We start from the raw sequence: 13,358 nt of genomic DNA, 5'->3' as shown, positions 1-13,358 counted from the left end.
GATGCTAAGAAACCCAAATTTAAATGGACTGGGAGTCCCAGACTTGAGGAAATATTTCCTTGCAGCACGATTGGAAAATATGTTTGACTGGGGGTTAGATGAGGGACCAAAGCATTGGCGAGACATGGAGCAATCAATATCCCCACTGGCACTGAAATCCCTGCCATTCCTAAGCAAGAAAGCCATATCAACCTAAACAGACCTTCTTGCATAAACTCAAGTCACACTTCACCACTGTGGCGTGTGTTTAATGCACCTGGGGATAACGACAGGCATTGGCCCTCTGTCAGCAATTATGCAAAACCCAGACTTTTCGTCAGGAATAGTGAGGAACGCATTCATACAGTGGAATCACAGAGGCCTACTACTGCTTAAACATTTTTATATAGACAACACGCCCATGATGTTTTGGGAATGCAAGCGGGTGTTCGCGGTGCAGGAAACAAAAAGATATAGATACACACAGCTCAGACACTAGGTTTCACACAGGGAAGTGGCTAAGGCCAGAACCTGATCACTAATTGGCCTCGACCTCACCCTGAGCTAAGGTATAGGTAAAAAGAGAATCACCATGGTCCACCAACTTTACAAAAGGATTCCCAAGGGGATTCCCTCTGGTACATGAGGAACTGGGTGGAAGAATTGGGGGGTCCCCATACCAGAAGAGAACTAATAAACTACATGGGAAAGAGCCCAACAATACTCTAAATGTACGTTAATCAAATAAATTCATACAAAATGTGCTTCAGATGGTACTTGACTCCCCAAAGGATGAAAGCTAATCCGGAATATTCCGCTCTATGCTGCAGGGACTGCAAGGCAAGGAGGGATTCTTGGACACATGTGGTAGGGGTGCACAATTGCCCAAATATTCTGGAAAGAGGTTATGTCACATATCAAAGCGATAATGAAATGAGTGCTTCCACTTGACCGATAGTTTTTATACTGGGGAAAAGAGATCCTGAGATTGTGTACACCATGTCAGGACCTGGGGCGTCACTCTTGACCCATTTACTAGAGGCAGCAAGACTCACGATGGCACGGCAGTGAAAAGACCCAGGGTGTCCCTCTATAGTAAAATGGTGGATCAAAATCTTGGAGGTTCTAGTAATGGAGGAAATGATCTCACTGACCATCAACAAATACCAGCAATTCCTAGACCCCTGGTCCCCCTTCATTGATTATCTGAAAGACATAGCGCCCTATATTTACCAACCCACCCTGATGAGAGGTTTTTCATTGATAGGAGACAACATTCTACCTATATGTGACCTTCTGTGGAATGTAATACTGCAGTCCTAATAGATATTAACGTTCAACTAATGCGTTTGAATATGGACTTAATGACTATGCAGACCCAGATTGTTGGTTTTGCTGTTATAATTGTTTTCCTTACTTCAAACATGTTTTTATAATGATGTCTTTGGATATATTTGTCAAACTTATAAAGTCTTTAAAAATACAAATAATAAATTAAAGCATGGGTCTGGGTTTAATCCCTTTTAGATCTCTTGAAAATAAATTCACCATTACTGACTAATCTTTTGGAGGCCATTACAAAGCAATCAGCATTATCTAGCACATGTAACCATGCAATCATTGTGCTCATCTATAAGAAAGGAAAAAAGTTACTACCAACATCATAGCGCCCTATGCCCCTACAAGGTGCTTCTCCAAAATAACTGTAACCGATTGGTTAAAAGACAATAATATTTTAGGAGAAACTCAATGCGGTTTTAGAGGAGCAGTAATAACAACAACAGATCAGGCCTTTAACCTGTACCTAGTAATATCTAAATAAATACAAAAAAAAAGAGAAACTCAATCTCGACTTTATAGAACGTAGAATGGCCCTTGATGGTAGATAGAGGGAAATTATGGGTAATTTTAGTGAATATGGGGCTACCACCTCCTCTCTTAAAATTGCTAATTTTAGTCCTTACAGACATTGAGGCAATCGTACGGTACCGTCATGATGGAAGTTGCATAAACGTTTTCAAGACCAATTGTGGTTTAGGGTAGAGTTGCATATTGCTGCAGATTATATTTAATTTATGTACAAATGCAAGCATGCCCTAGGGGCCTGATGTCCCACATATAGGAACTCCTAGGGTTCCTGTCTTATCATACACTGATGATCTGGTCCTGTTGACCACAACCATCGAAAGCAAAGCCCTCCAGGCCTTTCTTGAAACACATGCAACCTTCATGGACAAAAGATGTTTAAAAGTGAATGCTGGATTCCAAAATGGCGCCGGGTGGAGTGAGGACATGAAGTTCAAGATCCCTCCTCTGGGCCCCTTCAAATAATACTGCTCATCCTCCAGAGAACAGCATCCTGACCTAGAGCGGCTAGTAACATCGCCAGACCACCATGCAGCCACATCAGCGACCCCCCACGACATTGCAGGGATAGGAGCTAATCGGTGCAAGCTGGGTTGAAAGTGCCGGGTGAGTCACACATCTTGCTCAGCGTGTTGGTTGGTGGCTAGGACGCTGGAAACCCAGCGATTGCTCCGCACAGAAAATAGAAGAGGCTCTCACACACTGCTATGGGTCCGACCCAGGCTAAAAGGCTGAAAAACCTGCACATCCAGTGATTGTTCCTGTTCCCTGGTGGGCTGCGGACCATGGAGAAGAGACGAGATTTCTGACCCGTGCAGGCCTTGAAAGGAGGAAGAGAAGGAAGAGGATCTGGGGTGGTGCAGCAGGATCCAGAGCAAAAGCATTCTGACATGCCTCAAAGAGAGACTAACGCTGGGCAAGAAAAGTGGGAGAGTGCACTCAGGGCAGGTCCAGCTCTTCCGGTGGAAGGGGGTACCAGGCAGTGGGAGCAAAATACTTCCCTTACACTGTGCCAGCGCTATTACAAACAGAATCAGAGAGAGGTAGAACTCCTGTGTCCCCCATGGACCACACTGAAAGAGATAAATCGAGGCAACTGCAGCAAAAGGTTTAGATTGGCTTCAGTGGGCTTGGCGTCCTAAAAGTAATTGGGCGTTGTGAGATGGCCCCCGTCGGGGGGGGCCCTGGCTGGGGCAGGGGAAGATAGGACATATCAAGAATCACACCCGTGGAAAGTGGTGCGAAAGGGCCCCGGCGTGAGAGAGAGCATACCTTTGCCCGATGCTAAGAGAAAAAGGAAAGGATATCCCTGAGCACCCCAAGTCACAGCGTCACCCGGTGCAAGGGGACCTGCAAAGGTGTTGGAGGCAGTGGCTTACCATGGCTGAAACCCCAACAACAGAGGAAAAAATGTCAGAGAAGCAGAAGGCCGACTACTCAGCACAAATGGGGGTAAACAAAAACAAGCTAATCCAATGCCTTCAGGAATTTCAAGAAAAAAAATCACAGCATAATTTCATGACCAATGCACGTCACTGAAGGAAGTACAGAAATACTCTATGAAAGAGATGAATGAAGAGATCTTGAAACTTGAAGAGCATATAGACACAAACGGGCGCGCCTTACAAGAAGTGGCCGAAGACACCAAAAATAATGATGCACTAATGGAACAACTTTCAAGTCTCTCCCAAAACCTGGTGCTTCAATGCAAAGACTTAGAAAATAGATTGAGGAAAACGTAGGTGACAAGGACCTGAAAGATACAATACAGAATTGTTCTGGGGACTTAATTGGAGACATATCTCCAGTGGACATCATCATTGATAGAATCCACCAAGTTGGTCCCAAGAGGATGGAACCTGGCTCGCAACAAAAAGACGTGCTGGTGGCTCTGCCATTATATGGCCATAAATAAAATATCCTGAAGGCAGCAAATTCGGCCGGTCCTACAACAATCAATGCAGCGGAGGTTCATATGTATCAGGACCTCACACAATCAACCTTACAGAAGCAGAGGGCCATGGGCCCAATCATGAAGGCCTTAAATCAGAAGCAATTTTGGTACAAATGGACTTTCCTTTTTGGTCTCCTCTTCACGTGGGAAGGTAAACAACAGCGTATCGCTACTTGTGAGGGAGGCCTGAGCATTCTACAGATCAGAGAGGAAGGCGACGAGGGATTGAGACCTATTTGACGGCTTCAACCAGAAAAAGAAAATGAATAAGGGAATGGTCAACAGTGCTGGCAAGGGGTAAAGGAAAAGGAGACCATACACATAAACCCTTGGGTGACCGCCCCTAGGATCTAATCACACAAGAGGGTAGACCTCTCAATAAGCAAGGCAGATCCCATATACTGTGAAGCACCGATCGTTATTATGAGAAGCTTGGACATAGGTGGATTGGGGCAAAACAGGGCGGTGAGTGGAACTTGTATAAGGGCATAGGGAATGGGACATTCACTGCTGATCACTGGGAAAGGAGGGATGCCCGTAATGGGACTCCAGTGACACTGGGGCAAATTGGAATTGGGAGGGTGGTTTTAGAGTACCCCTGACAGTTTATATCTTATTGCTTGGTTTTGGGTCATGGCCGAAGTTCCACACCTTTGGAATCAATAGGAGCAATGATCCGAACCAGGGAGTTGTTTTGTTGGTTTGGGGGCATGATGGGGTGAGGTGGGGTGGGCAAAGGGGGAAACTCCCCGGTGAAGAGGAAGACAGTGGAACTATATCCCAGAAGGGAAAAGCCAGACATAGTGGCCATGCAGGATACCCATATTAGAAAAAACGACAAACAAGGGGTTACACCTTCTAATCTCACGTTCACCAATTCTTTTCCCGAATAGGTTACATCTGGGTTTCGGCACACCTGATGGGGAAGGTAACAGCCATTTAATTGGGATCAATTGTGTTGTCCGATCATGCTCCAGTTACCGCTATGATAGAGTTAGCAGCGAACCACAATGGACTTTGGAAATGGACGTTCCCAAACAACATACTGAAGGATAGAGTATTGACAGAATTGATGGGGGATAAAAGTATTTTTTTAGGAGAATGCATCATCGGGTGTTGCCACAAAAATGCTCTCGGATGCATTTAAAGCAGTGATTAGGGTAGACCTTATTGCAGTGAAGGTGCAAAGAGAGAAACAAATGGGTTTGATGGAACAGGATTTAGAGGAACAATTGAAGGGAGTTTTGCAGCAGATGGCACTATAACCCAAAAGGACCCTATGAAAGATGTACAGGAGCTTAAGAGAACAACTTGAATAGCTAAAAAGCAGAAAAAGACATATTGTGTATGAGACAGTATTTTTATGTTAAAGCTAATAAAACAGACCGCATGTTGTCTAGGCCATTTAGGGAATGATTAGCGGGCCAAACTATATTAAAGATTAAAAACCAAGAGGGAAACAATGTGACAGAGAGCAATGCGATGATGGGGGTATTTGTACATTACTATTCCACGTTATACTCCGTCCGTCCTCGCGAGGTCCCACTGATAGCGTACTTAATCTTACTTTTGCTTCGTGAGATTTCCATTATGGAAAAGGAACATCGTGAATAGGACCTAACGGAAGAGGAGGTGCTGGGCGTAATTAATAACCTCCCACTTAACAAAGCTCCAGGACCTGATAGATTCCTGGCACTTTTTTAACAAAACTTATCCTACAAGTTTGGGCCCATGACTAACAAGATTATATAATACCTTCCGGTTGGTGGGTCATGTTACACTGTCTACGGAGGAGGCGAAAGTGGTCCCATTTCCCAAACCCAACAACAACCCAGCCAGGTATGGCTCATACCACCCAATAGCATTGATAAATTTAGACACAAAGATCTACACTAACATTTTGTCAGACAGGTTAGATAAACTACTCCCAACACTAACTGAGCCGCATCAATCTGGATTCATAAAAAATCAACTAACATTTGACAATACGAGAAGGGTCTGCCACCTAATAGAAAAGATATCGAAAAGTTAGTAATCCTGCACTTCTTTCATCTGTTGAAGCTGAGAAGGCATTTGACGGGGTAGTGAGGTTGTTCCTATTTCACACGATGGAAATTATGGGGTTTGGATCCAACTTTATGCAAATGGTTCAGGCAAACTATCATTGTCCGGCGATACGGTTGTTGATCAATGGGCAATTATCATGAGTTCTAGTCAAAAGGGAAATCAAACAAGGGTGCTCCCTACCCCCAATGCTTTTCGCCATATACTTGGAACTCCTTCTGGCTAGAATAAGGGATACAGACATGATTCAGGGAATAGAATTCGGGTGGGGGGGTTCAGAAAATGATGGACTTTGCAGACGACATGTTATTAGCACTGATAGAAACAGCTAGATCACCAAAGGCCACAGTCTTGGAAATAGGGGAGTTTGGGGAAGTGGCAGGGCTCAAAATTAACGTATACAAATATGAGATGCTAAATCTATCCGTCCAGGGTGATCTATTAGCCCATACACGGTTATGATCCCCGTTCAGATGGGCCCAAGAGGGTATAATTTATATGGGGGTTACCCATACTAGTGAGTTGATGTTTGGTGCAAACTATACACTGCTGTTAACCAATACCACTTCCAAAATCATTTTTTAAAATGCAAAACAAGTAGGATTGTACGTGGCTATTTGGGCTTGGAGAGGAGGAGAGGAGGAGAGGCTTCGGTACTTTCAACTTAGACACTGGCTATTGAATCCTCACATCAAAGCAGTAGCTAGTCGTTGTCTCACTCCATTAGAAAAATATATCACTGCACACTCTGAGACAAATAAATTAATCTCTTCCTTGTATAGTATTTTCATAGACAACTCTCCACAAATTCAATGGCCATGCATTAAGAAATGGCAGGGGGTGCTATACCACAAGAATGGTGGGATTATCTTTGGAGAAATATTGCAAAACTAACTAGAGCTATACAGCTCCATAAAATGTGGTACAAGGTAATGACTTAGTGGCACCTCACCCCGGATACGTTACATAAGACGTACCCTAAAATGTCACCTTTATGTTGGAGGGGATGTGCAGCCAGAGGGGACGAATGTGGTACGAATGTCCAGCGATCCGACCCTAGTGGGAGGGGGTAATAGCTAGATTAGAAGAGATATTTCCCATAAAACAGAAGGTGGGCCGAAGGGAATTACTATACGGGATGTGGGATCCAGAACAGGGGTTCTCATCTAGAGTACAAAATAAAGCCTATATGGTTCTCATCATCATGGTTTGGATTGGCACAGAAATGGAAACAAAAGGAAGCTCCAACTGAACCGGATTTGATACAAAAGCTTTGGAATTGTGCTGCCTTAGAATGGGTTACCTATTCCATTCAAGGGGAGCAATTCATGTTTAAACAGGATTGGAGCCCGGTTCTTACCTTCCTTCAAAATGATTTTAGATGACCCCATGCCCATAAAGGCTGAAAATATTAGAGATTGTATAAGGTATGGACAATGGGGTGGAATGTATTTCCCCGAGATGATGTTCATCGCTGCTCTGGATCCAGGGGTGAAGAGGTTCATAGGGCAGGAGGGTGGAGGGGTTTAATTTCTTATTGTGTTGTAAAATGCAAATACCAATAAAAACAATTACAAAAAAATGCAACTGTTGCAAATTTGTGTGTCCCATCAGTTGAGGAAAGACAGAAGGGAATTAGAAACTTTACATCAAATATGGATATTTTGGGGAAAGTAGTGACATTTACTTATCTCTGGATCTGTTTTGCAGACAAACATTAGCGGGCTGAGCACATGGAAATAAAATGATCTACACATGGTTACAGGAATCATGAGAGTTCACAAACCAGCTGAAAATTCAACAGCTGTCAGTTTTTAAAAACATGTCTTCTATCCAAAACTCATGGGACTACCATATAGTGCCGTAGTATGTGATGTACATATGGAACTGGGAGCTGATTATCTAGAGGACCATCTTAGAATCACCACCGTCTTGCAGAGATTATCATCATAGAAACATCTAGAGGTACATTTTACCAAGGACTTCCTCCTTCATAATATGAAGTCAGATAGCCCATGCAAAATTACGCAGGTCGAATATGTACAAAAATTATTAACATCAATCAGTACTCTTAAATGATTTGTTAGGCCAGATCTAATTGAAAAACATTCCCAAGTTAATGGTAGGAATTGTCTTCTGAAAAAACCTGCTCAAGAGGGGAGTTCTGGAGAAATGATGATGCATGCAAACACGCATGTGATAATAACAAATCTGTTTTTAGCCCCCTTGTACGCTGCCCTTTGGCATTCGCCCTGAAAATGAAGTAGGCCATTTCGGAAGAAGGTGAGATAGGGACAGCCTCTCCCTGTCTTTCACCTAGATAGGCGGCCCACCACCGACTAGGGACAGCACACCTACACACAGGGAAAGACAGAGTCTGTGCAGGGACATTTACCTAGTTCACAGGCTAATCAAATACAATTGAAGTTCCTCGCTCCACAGTGTTTCCACAATATATTAGAGAGGTAAACGTGCCCAGTCCTACATGCCTTTTTGTTTGTTTTTTGCTATTTGGAATTAACCCATTAATAGGGAATTTTCTGTTGAGATAGCTGGCTTGCAAACAGTCAAAGTCCTGAATAATACTGCCTTGAAACCGAGGATACAGGAATTCACTGCTATCATTCTGTCTTGAATCTATCTCTGGACATTACTGAAAAAAGGGAATGTATCCCTTTGCTGACAAGTGCAAGGTTTGGAAATCATTTAACATTCTGTGTGTCAATATTCCCCCTTAATATTCCTCAATAGTAACATTAAACTCCCATCCATCCCCCAGGATCAAAATAATCCAGACTACAGCACCAGCTAAAGCATGCAGCCCTGTTTGATGGTTAGGTTATTGGGCACCTGAAGAAGGCAATGTTACCCAGAATCTCTGGGATCCACTAAAATCACAGGCCTTAAGGGTTAAGGAGCTGTCCAGAATAGGCTTGCAAAAGAGATGATCCTTGTGTAGGAGAAAGGTCTACCTAGTGCAACCCAATTACAGTGTACCACATCAAAGCTATCACTGGCATGGATTCTTTCTGGAACAGAGGCAATGGAGTCATAATCAATGGCAAGAATAGAAACAGGAGGTCCTTGCTCTAAACTAAGAGAAATGCAGTGGACACCTCTCCTTTAGGGCTGGGTACAAATTGTGCATGGACCCAGCTGTTGAATACCTCTGTGTGACAATATTTGATCATGCTACTGTGTTTTTTCAAGAACCAACATTCTGTTCAATTTATCAACCCCAGAAGAGGAAAACCCTGAATCAGATTTTGGAGGCCAACTGTGTCAGTGTAATAGGTTTGTGGCCCAAGACCTATGGATGCATGTCACTGTAAACATATGGTTCACAATTACCATTCAAGAGAAGCACACTACTGGGCCTCATTACATCCCTGGCGGTAGCCGTGCCGGTAAAAGCGACACGGCTACAGCCGTGGTCGTTTTCTTTCCCGGCGCATGGAAATGGGGAATTACCAGGGCGTTCCAGCCAACTAGGCCCCGGTAATTCCCCATTGCCAGGCACCGGGAAAAATGACTCCCCATTCCCATTCAAGTTCCATAGGACTCAATGGGAAAGGGGAGGACGGATGCACCGCACCTTGTGCAACAGTACCGGTGCATCCGTCAAGGGCTGCAAGAGGGTGTCTTTCCGCCCACCAGATCAGACCTGGCGGGCGGAAAGGCACCCGCTCGCAGAACTAGAAGTATGCCGGTCTGGTAACAAAGGTGCCGGCACCGGTGTTACCAGACCGGCATAATCATAATGAGGCATTGTCTTCTTTAAGAACCCCTTTTGAAAAACGGTTTAAGGCATTGATGTGCACCCCATCCCAAACTGATTTCCTCTTACTCCAAATAAATGTGGGCTTTTTCAAATTATTAATTTTGTGATGCAGACCTCCACTTGTTTCGTAAAAAATACATTCTTCACTTGGATACATTTTTCCCTGTAACAAGGCTGTCGGACGCCATGATGTAAAGGATGTGGTATAATATTTTGTGAGATGGGAGTGAGTTTTGTTAGAGATTTTTATAGAAAGGTTTTGATGTGTGACAGAGCCAGAGAGCGAGAGAGAGAGACAAAGAAAGAAGTGTCCAGAAAAAATGGTCATCCAAATAGCCATCATTCAAGGCAGGGGTTTGTTACAAGAGAGATGCCATATATCGGCTCTCATACTGCTGTAAGAACCTACACAGATGTACTCATGAAGATGGATGGTGCAGATCAACCACGCACCAATTAAAATTCCCAGAGGATAACAGGTATCTACAAAAAATTTGATCTTAACTAATACTAAAACGAAAATACTGAAATCCTTGTTTGCATTTTTTCATACAGGGTGCGGCATGAACATTACAAGACCTTAAACAAACCTCTGAACCATGGCGGGCCAAATGAATTTCACAAACTGCAGTTTTTTGATATCGTGAATGATCCATTCATCTTTGAAAAACCAGATTTATCTGCCGCTGGATCAGATCCTTTTAAAGCCATTTTCCATGAAGACCAAACTGCATCCTAGTAACTAAAGAAGACTAACCAAATTAAATTAACCCTGAAGATTGTGACCGTTTGATTACTCAGCCACCATTCTGTTACTCTTAAACAAGTGGCATTCTCTTGAAGTGCTTGGGAGAGACAGTAACTGCCTTTTCACTGTTCTTGTAAATTGGTGCGTTGAAATTTGGACCATATGTTTTTATAAATTCCCCCTCAACATTATGTGAATTAAAAAAGTATGTCGGGTGTTGTACTGCAGAATGAATTTGATAAACAAAAATTTGAAACATGCAGTCCCCCATAATTCTGGTTTCTTCTATACATGCACCACAATTTTACGAACAGGTGAAGCAACATTTTTCCAAAGATGTATAACATATAGCAAGGTTTGATTCAAAATGACAATTACTGCTCCCACATTTCTCATGTTTACTGGCACCTTAAATAGTTCACAGCTAGTGCATCCAAAAATATTGAACTAGCATAATATGCCATGTTTGTGCATGATATATTCAGGCAGACCAAATAATTATGGAGCGTTCTGCAGTCCTAGATTTTGCAATATGAATTTTTGCTTTCCGCTGTTCATAAACTGGACATAAATAGCCTTAGAACAGGGGGGAAAAACAAATGATTTAACAATAAAAATGTTAATTGAAACAGTAATAGTGCTAAAAATGAAGAAAGTAACAATAATTAATTTGATCATAGAAGTTGCTTTTTAAAATAAATCTTACCTAACAGTGTTTTTGCAAAGATAGGTATTCAGCGGTAAGCTTCGCTGCCTCGTTGCATTATTCTACACCTCTTCCTTTAAATGTTTCTATGTGGAAAGATGAATGTATAATATTAGAATATTGCAAGTAATTCTACTGTGCACATAATGAAAATGTAATAGGGTTCTAGAGCCCCAAGGGTGCATGGATAACTCAATGCAAATTTTAAGGTTGATCCGTGCCTGTGTGCGGTACTTTGGAATATGCTGATAACTATTTCATATTATATCATACACAGATTGGTCTGCAGATCATCTTGGTCACAACAAAGCATCATGTAACATCAAATCATCTGACTCAGAGTCCTAATCAATCACAAATTATTAGCTTCACTAACAAAAGGAAGAGGTTTAGTTTTGTATGGAGCCTGGAAATTTACAAATTAGTAGTTAAACATTTTATGTACTTAGGTTTTCCCCTTACATCACGTAGTGCTGACTTACTAGTTATTAACAGGCTGCAAACAAAAAATATTCCTTTAACTATAGCAATGAGGACATTTACCTGTAGATTTGGAGGTTTTTGCTTGCTACTCCTGATTCAGCTGTACAAAGGGTAAATGGTTCAACACTACTCTACTAACTGGAAATTAGAAAGATTAAGAATTGGAACAGGCTGTGACTCTTGCAGGGTACTATATGGAAATCTTTGTTGGCCTTTCTCACTCTCTTCCAGTGGCTGTCATCAGGGCGCAGTTAGGCTTGTCCAATTTTTTTACAAGGTAAAATTAAGAAAACTTTCTTTATGTCTCTAGATCATTATGGTGGAAAACCTTGTTATTTTAAGAGGAATGTATGTTTGGCGATGGTTGTCTATATAGAGGAGTCTGAACAAATATTGACAGAGATTTGCCTATTTATAACACTGGCATTCAATCAGCATGCCATTAAAAAAAAATAGAACATGACTTTAGGTTGGGCTATATACAAGAGTATGCAATAAAATCTTCATCGAGATTGCATAGGAAGTTATTTCTCCTTTTTTGTTTTAATTTTATGAACACATTCGAAATTATAGGTCCGAAGTCAGGGTTAGAAATATTTAAGCGACAATGTGGATTGTGTCAGTGTAAACAGACATGTGCAATGGTGAAACATCTTACAATCAATCAGATGTGTGGCTAAGCAAACCAGCTAGTTTGCAACTTTTTTAAAGTATTTGTTCATCATGTGGATATGATCTTGACCAAGGGTTTTTGGGGGAATATTATTGGGGATGCAGATCTCGTTATTGGAATTTATTAAGTGATTGATTGCGAAGTCAGAGCACAGCACTATAGAGTGATTTTGATTCATTTATTTAAGATTTTTGGTACAAAATATAATGATTCTTTTAGTCACTAATGTATACGTTGTTTAATGGTGCATTGCATACATGATTGTGAAAAGAACTATTTCAACTCATCAGATACAGTCGATTTGTTGTTTTGTGTGAAAATTATATGACAGATGACATAAATAATTGTATTTATTGGTGTAAAGATTTTATATATTTGAAAGACCTATTTTGATCATTGCAATTAACAATATTGTTGTGTAAGGTTTTGTCTAAGCCAAGTCACAATCAATAAAAGTGTTTATTATGCTAAATGTAACATAGCTTTCTTTAAACAAATCTTAATTTTGCTTTATTTTCAGTTTATTTTAAACTGTGTTAAAATGTGTTTATATTTTTAGTTATCAGAATATTTAAATTGTACGGTTATCAGATGACTTTCTAGAAGGAGGTAGCATTATGTAGCAAATGCTTGCAGAAGCCATACACCATACTGTTAAAATATTACAGAATGAGTGTCTCTTTGTGAAAATACGTTATTATTATTATTATTATTGTAACTGTGCTTATTTAATTGTGATAGGTAAAGACATTTGTGCTTCTACCTACCTATAATTGCCGGTTGAACAACCTTCACTTTTACCTTCCAGATTAGCTAAATGTTGTTGTGGAAAGAAAGTGGATGTTATAATAGTTTAATGATTTAGAGGGGTATGAATCCGTAGAACATATTTGGATCCTTATGCATGCTCTATTCAATACCATTGATGCAAGTTCACAAGTCATGTTTTTCAAGTTATTGTTTGCATTTATTTTTTCACACATCCATGTCAGAAAGTGTGCAATATTAACTGTCAGAATAACTCAATGAATTAGGAAAGAAAAAGTAGTGTTGAGTGGCATATGAGCTATTTAGGTAGCCCAACGAAAAAGCACAGTATTACAT

The 13,358-nt window shown here is 41.2% G+C and overlaps 1 protein-coding gene across 2 annotated transcripts in view; it reads left to right on the top strand.

Moving 5' to 3' along the window:
• The window catches only part of LOC138528519 (cilia- and flagella-associated protein 337-like), an 875,503-nt gene extending 862,732 nt beyond the window's left edge, over nt 1–12,771 (top strand). The window contains exon 30 of one of the 2 annotated variants that reach the window (XM_069640251.1): nt 10,200–12,771. In XM_069640251.1, coding sequence (XP_069496352.1) covers nt 10,200–10,383 — 184 coding nt within the window. In that variant the 3' untranslated portion in view covers nt 10,384–12,771. The remainder of the gene's footprint in view (nt 1–10,199) is intronic. The other variant, XM_069640252.1, reaches the window with a different exon arrangement.
• The last annotated feature ends 587 nt before the right edge of the window (nt 12,772–13,358 follow it).

This window comes from Ambystoma mexicanum, chromosome 7q (genome assembly GCF_040938575.1).
Source record: "Ambystoma mexicanum isolate Mex_15411 chromosome 7q, UKY_AmexF1_1, whole genome shotgun sequence".
NCBI classification, from domain to species: Eukaryota; Metazoa; Chordata; class Amphibia; order Caudata; family Ambystomatidae; genus Ambystoma; species Ambystoma mexicanum.
Note: the sequence above shows the minus strand (reverse complement) of the source record. Positions and strands in the feature narration are given on the sequence as shown.